Source organism: Rhinopithecus bieti, unplaced genomic scaffold (assembly GCF_001698545.2).
Source record: "Rhinopithecus bieti isolate Rb0 unplaced genomic scaffold, ASM169854v2 scaffold_21649, whole genome shotgun sequence".
NCBI classification, from domain to species: domain Eukaryota; kingdom Metazoa; phylum Chordata; class Mammalia; order Primates; family Cercopithecidae; genus Rhinopithecus; species Rhinopithecus bieti.
This window is the reverse complement of record NW_016811584.1, coordinates 2176388-2187225: the sequence shown is the minus strand read 5'-3', so window position 1 is coordinate 2187225 and position 10838 is coordinate 2176388. Positions and strand designations below refer to the sequence as shown.

The window sequence follows — 10838 nt, the reverse complement described above, 5'->3', positions numbered from 1 at the left end:
ACTGCAAGCTCCGCCTCCCGGGTTTACGCCATTCTCCTGCCCCAGCCTCCCGAATAGCTGGGACTACAAGCGCCCGCCACCTCGCCCGGCTAGTTTTTTATATATTTTTTAGTAGAGACGGGGTTTCACCAGGTTAGCCAGGATGGTCTCGATCTCCTGACCTTGTGATCCGCCCGTCTCGGCCTCCCAAAGTGCTGGGATTACAGGCTTAAGCCACCGCGCCCGGCCCAGATTATCTTCATTTTAAGGGGGAAAGCATATAAGTAAATGTTAAGAATGTCAGACCAGGCGCGGTTTCTACCAAAAATACAAAAAAAAGCCGGGAGTGGTGGTGGGCGCCTGTAGTCCCAGCTACTCGGGAGGCTGAGGCAGGTGAATGGCGTGAACCCGGGAGGCGGAGCTTGCAGTAAGCCGAGATCGCCCATTGCATTCCAGCCTGGGCGACAGAGCGAGACTCCTCAAAAAAAATAAAAATAAAAATTTATCAAAGATAAGGAAGCTGAAGCTATCAAAGGCAAGGTAGACATACTCACATTACATCCCAAAGGCAGGGGAAGAATGAAAATACCAACAACTATTGGAGATAACTGCAGCTTAAAATCTAAAAGATGACTTTGTAATTTATTCTAAAAATAATTTATGCCTCGGCCTTAGATTTTTTTTTGAGACAGAGTCTTGCTCTGCCGCCCAGGTTGGAGGTGCAATGGCACGATCTCGGCTCACTACACGCTCCACCTCCCAGGTTCACACCATTCTCCTGCCTCAGACTCCCAGTAGCTAGGACTTCAGGTGCCCACCACCACGCCCGGCTAATTTTTTGCATTTTTTAGTAGAGACGGGGTTTCACCATGTTACCCAGGATGGTCTCGATCTCCTGACCTCGTGATCTGCCTGCCTTGGCCTCCCAAAGTGTTGGGATTACAGGCATGAGCCACAGCACCTGGCCTATACCTCAGCCTTAGAAAAATGTTGTGGTTGTTGTTGCTGTTGTTTGAGACAGGGTCTCATTCTTTCTCCCAGGCTGCAGTGAGTAACATGATCTCAGCTCACTGCAGCCTTGATCTCCCAGGCTCAAACAATCCTCCCACCTCAGCCTCCCAGGTAGCTGGGACTACAGACATGTGCCACCATGTCTGGCTACTTTTTTTCTATTTTTTTGTAGTGACAGGGTCTCACTATGTTACTCAGGCTGGTTTCAAACTGCTTGGCTCAAGCAATTCTCCTACCTCGGCCTCCCAAAGTGCTGGGATTACAGGTCAGGTGTCAGCCACTGTACATGGCCAGAAATTTTTCTTCTTATATCAACTTATTCCTTAGCTTCCTATTTTCAGAGGAGGAAGCTAGGTCAATATAGTATAAAGGAAGGGAAAAGACACAAAATCATTATACCAGTAAGTCCCTATTTTCAGTCTTCTACTTCCCCAGGCCTCAGAGATTTAGATTTGACAGAATCTTTTTCAAACACTCCACTACAATTCCCTATAGTGCTATTTTAAGATGTACAAAAGAAAGCATCAGGAAATCTTGTTTGGCTAGTGCCACTCTTAAGAAAATCTGCCACTTCGTTTTATTTTGTTTTGTTTTTTTCTAAAATGGGTAATTCCAATTCAAGGAGTTACATATATACGTAAAACTTGTAGCATAATTAAATTTAAAAGCTCTTCTTAACTCAAACAAAGTTGAAACAGATTCCCTATTTTACGCTAACAATATCAACTTCAACACTGGATAATTACTGTTTGTTTAAAGTTAGTAGCTTAAAAAATAGAATCAATATGGTACCATTTCATTGAATCTATGATGGTATCCATTGTAAGATGCATCATTTTATTTTGTACTACTCAAACAAAACAATGCTGGCAATTAAGCTATGATTTAAGGTTTTATGTCTTGAATTTTTTACCTTATATTTTTGGAAACAGACCTTCAAACAGAATTTTATCATATACAGCTCTCATGTAAACATAGGAAATATAAGCATCATAAATTTATTTCTAAAACTTCATAGAGTTCAAATCTTATGAACCACTTTTTTTTTTTTTTTTTTTTGAGTCAGAGTCTCACTCTGTCACCCAGGCTGGAGCGCAGCGGCGCGATCTTGGCTCACTGCATGCTCTACCTCCCGGGTTCACGCCATTCTCCTGCCCCAGCCTACCATATGGCTGGGACTACAGGTGCCCGCCACCATGCCCAGCTAATTTTTTGTATTTTTAGTCGAGACTGGGTTTCATCGTGTTAGCCAGGATGGTCTCGATCTCCTGACCTCGTGATCTGCCCACCTTGGCCTCCCAAAGTGCTGGGATTACAGGCATGAGGCACCACGCCCGGCCCATGAACCACTTTTCAACTCAAGAGTCATCAATATTCATGTTTTCCTATACATTATCATTCTCTGTGCCATGAGGAGATAAGTATTTCTTAGAAGTACTCCATTTTTGTCCCTAATATTTTCTTCAAGCAAGTTTTGATGATGTCATTTGACATCTCACCAGGTGTCAAAGGAAGGTTTTTGGACAATAATCAGGACTGATATTCCTTTCTCAAATGGTGGCAAAAATGATTTGTTAGTTGAACACTGAGAGACTACACTTGGCCAGTATGCTACTAGGAGAAACAACCAAGTATGTACATTTGCAGGCAATGTGAAATACATTACTACTGCTACCTGGCTGATAACAATTGTTAACATACCATTAACGCTATGAGGAATCCCAATCAGAGACATTAAAATGTTGGGGGGGAAAGGCACATCTCATGAGTATTTCATATTATGCAAAGAAAGAAGATCCCATTTGGGACTGGGGTTTGTCTTCACTGTTCTCTCATAGATGAATCACTAAGATACATATCTACACATAAAATCAATTAAGTTTTTAAAGATCATTATCTGTTTTTAGTAATTAACAAGGTTTATTTTGATTTTAATTTTCAAAACAACATATAAATATGGACAAGGCATCTAGTATAAGCTTAAGATTTTCTGGCTTAATGCATGATCTTTTGCAGAACTGTGTGGTTTCGGCAAGGTAATTCCAAACATGCTTTTTTGCCCCCGCAGGTTCCAGGCAGTATCCTTAAAAGATGCTTCTTTGATCAGCTGGATTTTGGACTTGCAAATTCTCCCTAATTTAATACCTAGTTACTATAAATCAAAACTAAAAGAAGGATAACTGTAATTCAGGATAGTCTTCCATCACTCCCAGGTTCTTTTTGTTTGTTTGTTTGTTTTTTAGAGCCAAAGCCTTGTTCTGCTACCCAAGCTGGAGTGCAGTGGTGTGACCATAGCTCACTGCAGCCACGGACTCCTGGACTCAATTGATCTTCCTGCCCTAGCCTCCTGAATAGCTGGGACTACAGGCTCATGCCACCATGCCCAGCTAATTTTATTTTTGGTAGAGATGAGGTCTTGCTATTTTGCCCTAGGTGGTCCTGAACTCCCACCCTCAAGTATTTACAAGCATGAGCCACTGTGCCAGGCCAAGACTCTTAACTTTTTTACATAGCAACTGGCAGGTCACTTTTGATTAGATCTAAATGATCTAAAAAACTTAAAAACTAATCAAATAAAAAACTTTTAGGGCCTGGTACAGTGGCTCACATCTGTAATCCCAGCACTAAGGCCAGGAGTTCAAGACTAGCCTGGCCAATTTGGTGAGACCCTGTCTTTAAAAAAAAAAAAAAATTTTTTTTTTTTAATTTTTTTTTAAGACAGAGTCTCACACTGTTGCCCGGGCTGGAGTGCAATGGAACAATTTCAGCTCACTGCAACCTCTGCCTCCCCAGTTCAAGCAATTCTCCTGCCTCAGCCTCCTGAGTAACTGGGATTATAGACGCCCACCACCACGCCCAGCTAATTTTTTGCATTTTTAGTAGAGACGGGGTTTCACTATGTTGGCCAGGCTGGTTTCAAACTCCTGACCTTGTGATCCACCCGCCTAGGCCTCCCAAAGTGCTGGGATAATAGGCGTGAGCCACCACGCCCAATCTTCTACAGAAGATTTTTAAATTAGTTGGGCTACTTAGGAGGCTGAGGCAGCAGAATCACTTGAACCCGGGGGGTGAAGACTACAGTGAGCCAAGATCATGCCACTGTACTCCAGCCTGGGTGACAAGAGTGAAACTCCATCTCCAAAAAAATAAAATAAAATAAAATAAAATTAGCCGAGCTTAGTAGCGTATGCCTAGGAGTTTAAGGTTTCTGAGCTATGGCTGAGCCACTGCAATCCAACCTATGTGACAGTTGAGACTCTGTCTCAAAAAAAAAACAAAAAACTTAACTATGAGCTTTAAAAGTCTTCATATTCTTTGCTGCTCTACTTCTTGGACTCTATTCTAAATAAAATAGTTCAAACTGAGAAGAAAATTTATGTTCCAAAGCATTAATCTCAGCCCTGTTTATAAAAGCAAAACTTTGGGAAAACTCTAAAAGTCCAGCAGTGGATGGTGGAATCAGTTAAGGAAGTGTGTGGTCTTCAAATTTTTTTATTTAGAATGTAAAAACATATGAAGACACTTAAGTTATAACGTTAAGCTAAAAGCAGGATAAAGATCATTATGCACAATATAATCTCAATTCCATTAAAACATGTAGAAGAAAAAAAAAAAAACAGTAGAATAAAGAAACCAAACTGTTAACAGGTTTTTGCTGGGTACCCAACAGGTAATTGTGTGTTATTCTTTTCTGGGCCTTCCAATTTTTCTGAAGCAAGCAACTATTATTTTTTTTAATCAGGGTCAAAAATTCAGGCACAACAGCTGAGGTTCAGAGAAGTTGAATGACTTGCCCTAAAGCAGAAGGTAGTAAGTGACAGTGATGACTAAAAATCTCCTCAACCCTAGATTCAAGGCTTTCCATTCTGCCACAGGTTCAACCTAAAAATCACCTCCAAGTATCTATACTTCCTAAATCCCAGTTGTCCCCATTAATTTTCCCAAGTAAATTTTACCTAGTTCAAATTTATTGCCTTTAAACATTGAAGGAATATCAATGTGACTACTTCATTAAAAATTAGCTGGCACAGGCCAGGTGCTCATAGCTGTAATCCCAGCACTTTGGGAGGCCAAAGTGGGCGGATCACCTGACATCAGGAGTTCAAGACCAGCCTGGCCAATATGGCAAAACCCCGTCTCTACTAAAAATACAAAAACTAGGTGGGTGTGGTGGCACGCGACTATAATCCCAGCTACTCAGGAGGCTGAAGCAGGAGAATCACTTGAACCTGGGAGGCGGAGGTTGCAGTGAGTCGAGATCACGCCATTGCACTCCAGCCTGGGCAACAAGAGCAAAACCTTGTCTCAGAAAAAAAAAAAGAAAAAGAAAAAAACTAGCTGGCACAGTGACACACGCCTGTATTCCCAGCTGCTAGGGAGGCTGAGGCAGGAGGATCACTTCAGCAGAGGTGTTCCAGGACACAGTGCACTACGATAGTGTCTGTGAACAGCCATTGCTCTCCAGATTGGGAAACATAGAAGATCCCCATCTCAACAAACAAACACATATACTGTAAAACTGATACTAGTATGATGCATGCTTGTAAAAAAAAAACACACACAATTCTTAAGTTGTAAACTAATCTGTGCAAAAAGCTCAAGAAATTAGATGAGTCAAGATTTTACCTCTGCCTCACAAGTCATATCTAGGGCAGTATGCAATCCATTCTGAGCTGTTTATAGTCTTTACGGGCTATTAAAAAAAAAAAAAAGCCAAGTAAGAGAAGAAAGATAAGGCAACCTGTTGAATCTTACATAATAAAAAGTAAAATGACAAAGTACGCCTGACCAATTCCACAAACTTTTTGCAAATCATCTGAAACAAATACAGTTTATAACTTTATATGGAGAAATCATGAAGAAAAAAATTGAACCGGCTATATTGGCAGTCAAGATAAACCAAATGTGTTTCTCTTTTTGTCAGTATAGGCTAAGAGTACATTAGCAGCAGGCAACTGGTCTGTGAAGATAACTTTCAGAATAAAAAAAAACAAATCAATTCTACAATCAGAGCCCCATTTCAACTTGGCAATTAACACTGACACAAAATCCATGGCAGAAGTGTCATCCAGGAAAAGGAGATCTAGACCTCTTCTGCTTTTCTTCTTTGGGGGCCATGTTCAGCTGTAAAGACACACGAAATGGTGCAACTGCATTTCTAAATGAGCAATAATTCAGAAATGTTTCATTCTAAATAGTGTCCAACCAGCAACACCGTCTTAAACCGTTTAAATTATCGTGTAAAAAGGCTTAGGGATGAAGTTTAATCTATGGAAGTTACAGCCCCTGCCAACGTTTTTAAAAATATAGCTGATTTCATTCTTCAGTACTTAAAACATATTAAATGGTTATATTTTCCAAAACTGTCTTAAGCTAGAGCAACCACACCAGCATCATTCCGACGCACAGAACACAGGGCTTTTATTTTGATGAGTTTATTAAGGCCAAGTCTGCAGGGAGCGGCGCAGCAGTCGAGGAGCGGCGAAGGCACCGTCCATCCCTGGCCATACACAGCTCGAGTGACAGCGACCACAGTCACGGGCGGGGAAAGCGGTCTTGGGCTCCGGGACCCGTCACGGGCTTTGCCGTTAGGTCTCCACACACAACCTTACAGCCTCTCTCGAAGAAAAACCATCCATTTCCTTCCCTAGCTTGCTGAGCCTCGGAAATCATTAAATAAGACTACCGGGGTTTCTCTCCCTTCTGCATTTTCTCTGAAGAGGTTCTTGGGGAGAAAATTCCAGGATCGAGATTTAGCACCTCACATTACGGCGATAAAAACGGCGCCTTTCGTCAAATAAAAAGGAGACCCGCGAGCGTACGTGACCGCCCGGCCCACGAGCACCAGCGGCTCGGTCTCCGCCTGCGGCCCTCGGCCCAGCCGAGCAGGCCCACGCGGGCCTTTGGCGGCGGGCCCACCCTCCACAACCCGGGGTGCGGCCGCCGGTGACGGGCCGGCGGCCGGGCGGCGGCGCGGCGACAACCTGCGGGCGGGGCGGGCACCTGCGGGAGCGGCGGAGGCTGCAGACCTGGGCGTCGCCGCCGCTGGGCTCCTCCCTCGTCGCCCCCAGGCGCGCGCCTCACCTGCGGGCTGCTCCTCCAGCGTTCCTCGACTGGGCAGGTCTTGTCGATTCCCCGGCATCGTGGCGGAGGAGGGCCGGCGGCAGGAGACGCCGCGGCCGCCCACAGCTCCCGCGCGCCGGCCCACCCGCCGCAGCTGACCCCGGCCCGCCCTCTCCGGCTGGCGCGGCCGCCGTCCCCGCCCGCACCGCCTTCAGACGCCGAGCGGCCGTGAGGGAAATCCCGCCCCCTCGGCCTCCCTGCCCCGCCTCCCGGCGCGTCCATTGGCTCCCGGGGACGCCCATCCGCTCTGCTGCGGTGGACTGGAGGTTCCCGTGCGGCGCGAGGCTCTCCCGTGAGCGCGGGCGTCGGAAGCGGCGGAGGTGGCAGTGGCTGCCCTGGGATGGCCTTCCCTGCACGCGCGTGTTTGTATCTAAATCGCAGGAAACTGTCTCTTCCTCAGCTTGCTGGCGCGAGGAGCCGGAGCCTCGAGTTAGGGCCACACGAGGGAATTTGGGGCGGGTTGGCTTTTCCCGCAACATATTTTGTCAGAGACGTTGGAAAAAGCCCTACTGCTGGCGCCTTTTAGTTTCCTCAGATGATAATGTTCCCAACTCCGCTCGAAGCATCCAGTCTTAATCCCCTCCAGCAGAATGGTGCTAACTCAGATGTCTGAGATCCGCAGCTGTGTCAATAGGGCTTTCTGGCAAACTTGTGAACGTAGCCTCGAAATTATTTTTCTGGACACTTGAATATCAGTATATTCAGTTGAAAACATGTGATTTTGTTGCCAGTTTAACAGTTCCTACCTGGCCTCCCAAGATCAGTCCTTCAGGAAAATAACACTGGTTAATTATGTTAGTAACTAACTGGCATTTCTGTTTCATCAAAAAGTTTTGGAAGCTTTAAATAGTTTTAGCCTCTAATTTTACAATAAAGTGAAGCTCAAAGTTGGGAATTTGACCGGATGAGGGCTACAAGCCCATCCTTTCCTCCTCCCTCTTCATCTTTCCCGGCCTCTCACCCTGGCTCGTTTATGTCTCTGTATAGTTGTAGGCTTTCATCATTATACAGAGAAAATAACAAAGTAGTGTCTTCTAAACATCTAGCCATTAATTCCACCAATCCATTCCATTTTCATTCAAGAAATACCCAGAGATGCTAGGTAAAGATTATTAGCTGCCTGGTTCCACAGATACATGGGAACAAATCCAGAATAGTGGTAGCACAAATCCAAATACAGTAACAAATAGAAGTTATATATTTTAAACGAAAATAGTAGATTTTCCCATGATTTCTTGAAGGAAAGACAAAATTATATTTTTAAAGTTTTGTTGGGTAGACTTGCATTGTAGTTTTACGGAATTATTTTTAGTGTTACAATCTTTAGAAGTTCTCCCCTTAGATTGTTTATCAGCTAGTCTCGCTCTCTCGAAGAGTTCTTTAGTTTTTGAGGAAGTTGATTTGGAGGCAGTTCTTACAATGAGTTAAGGGTTCCCAGTGTGTTACAGGTTCTTTTTCCTTGATACCTTGTTTCTACTCTGCCAGGAAGAACACCATGCACCCCAGCTCTAAAGAAGGAAGACTTTCAAGGTAAGTGACCTTCCTGATTGAACTGAGTTAGATTTTAAATGGAGAAGAAAGGTTGTGACAACTGTTAAGAATCAGGAGTGAGGAGTGTAAACAATGTATAAGAAAAAAAAAAAAAAAAAAAAAAGGCCAGGCGCTGTGGCTCACGCCTGTAATCCCAGCACTTTGGGAGGCCGTGGCAGGTGGATCACCTGAGGTCAGGAGTTCAAGACCAGCCTGCCCAACATGGCGAAACCCACTCTCTACTAACAATACAAAAATTAGCTGGGCGTGGTGGCGTGCCTGTAGTCCCAGCTATTCGAGGGCGGCTGAGGCTGGAGACTCAATTGAAGCCGGGAGGCCCAGGGGCAGTCAGCCGAGATCACGCCACTGCACTCCGGCGTCGGGGACATAGCAAGACTCCGTCTCAAAAAAAAAAAAATTAACTTGGCCAAACCAAATAATTCGAATGAAAAATTCTATTAGGTATCTGAATTATCTGGGTGTGGTATTGTTAAGTTAAATGATTTCCTTCTTAGTATGTTATGTACATCTAAACTGTGTTTCTGTGAAGGATTCTCAAGAGGCCATTATATTATGGCAGAATGGCAAGGAATTCTTGCCAGACTCAATTGGTTAAAAAATAAAACAGGCTGGACACGGTGGGGCTCACGCCTGTAATCCCAGCACTTTGGGAGGCTGAGGCAGGCGGATCACGAGGTCAAGAGATCAAGACCATCCTGGCCAATCTGGTGAAACCCCGTCTCTACCAAAAATACAAAAATTAGCTGGGCATGGTAGCGCGCGCCTGTATTCCCAGCTCTTCGGAAGGCTGAGATAGGAGAATTGCTTTAACCCGGGAGGTGGAGATTGCAGTGAGCCAAGACTGCACTCCAGCCTGGGCGACAGCGTGAGACTGCATCTCAAAAACAAAAAATAAATAAATAAAATGAAAAAATAAAAAACAAAACAGGTTCACATTCATTTGGATGGAGAGGTAGGTTTAGTCAAATCTAGTTTTAACCTGTTTGTACTAGAATCCAGTTTGAGCCTTCCATTTGGATTCTCTAGCTTTAGGCCACTGTATACCCTGCTCATCCAAAAATATGGTTGTATTTCCTATGTTAAAACATCTCCAAAGCTGCAGAATTCATAGTCATTTTTGATAACCAGTTTAATCAGCCTAAGTTTTGTGCAGTTAACCAAACTCAGTTCATTTTAAGCCAGTTTTCTTTTATACAGGAAATGAGGCTTGTTCAGAGAATGCCTTAGGGGTTACTGGAGACTCATCTGTGGGTAGTAGAGTAAAAACTTTGGGCAACTGGTTAATTTTATGGAAGGCAAGTCAGGATTAAACAGCATCCACCAAAGATTTCTTTGAGACGTTTCACATCTATCCCTTGAGACATTTCACACGTATAATTTACAACGAAAGGACATACAGTCTTGTAAATAGAGTTGTTAATTATTAGTCTCCTAAAATTATATTTGGTCTTATAATTAGGTTTTTACATGATACTCCTTGAAGTTCTCGTCTGTGATCTGTAATAGGAAAGAATCCAATAACCCAAGTGATGCTGGTTCTTTACTTTTAAAAATTATCCCTTTAGGTCAGTGGTTTCCAAACTTCATGCACACATAAAAATCATCTGGGAAGGTTGTTAGAATACAGATTCCTGAGAGAGTTGGGAAGTACGGCTTCGGAGCAGGAATCTTCATTGCGCCAGTGACTAAAAAGAGAATTAAATATGGGTGATGTTGAGAAAGGCAAGAAGATTTTTATTATGAAGTGTTCCCAGTGCCACACCATTGAAAAGGGAGGCAAGCACAAGACTGGGCCAAATCTCCATGGTCTCTTCGGGCGGAAGACAGGTCAGGCCACTGGTTACTCTTACACAGTCGCCAATAAGAACAAAGGCATCACCTGGGGAGAGGATACACTGATGGAGGATTTGGAGAATCCCAAGAAGTACATCCCTGGAACAAAATGATCTTCGTTGGCATTAAGAAGAAGGAAGAAAGGGCAGACTTGATAGCTTATCTCAAAAAAGCTACTAATGAATAATAGGCCACATTTTATTTATTACAAAACAAATGTCTCATGACTTTTTTATGTGTACCATACTTTAATAGATCTCATACACCAGAATTCAGATCATGAATGACTGACAGAATATTTTGTTGGGCAGTCCTGATTTAAAACTAAGACTGGGTTGTGG

General features: G+C 43.7%; 2 protein-coding genes and 1 pseudogene across 3 annotated transcripts in view; 2 read left to right on the top strand and 1 right to left on the bottom strand.

The window, feature by feature from the left end:
• Positions 1-5676, bottom strand: part of APPL1 (adaptor protein, phosphotyrosine interacting with PH domain and leucine zipper 1) — a 45267-nt gene extending 39591 nt beyond the window's left edge. Inside the window, exon 1 of the mRNA XM_017894136.1 lies at positions 5617-5676. Coding sequence (XP_017749625.1) covers positions 5617-5634 — 18 coding nt within the window. The 5' untranslated portion in view covers positions 5635-5676. The remainder of the gene's footprint in view (positions 1-5616) is intronic.
• Positions 5677-7386: 1710 nt separating this feature from the next.
• Positions 7387-10838, top strand: part of HESX1 (HESX homeobox 1) — a 26818-nt gene continuing 23366 nt past the window's right edge. Inside the window, exons 1-2 of one of the 2 annotated variants that reach the window (XM_017894148.1) lie at positions 7387-7475; positions 8599-8643. The gene's annotated coding sequence lies outside the window, so the exon portion shown is untranslated. Of the gene's footprint in view, positions 7480-8598; positions 8644-10838 lie in introns of both variants that reach the window. The other variant, XM_017894149.1, reaches the window with a different exon arrangement.
• Positions 7500-10832, top strand: LOC108543597 (cytochrome c-like; annotated as a pseudogene).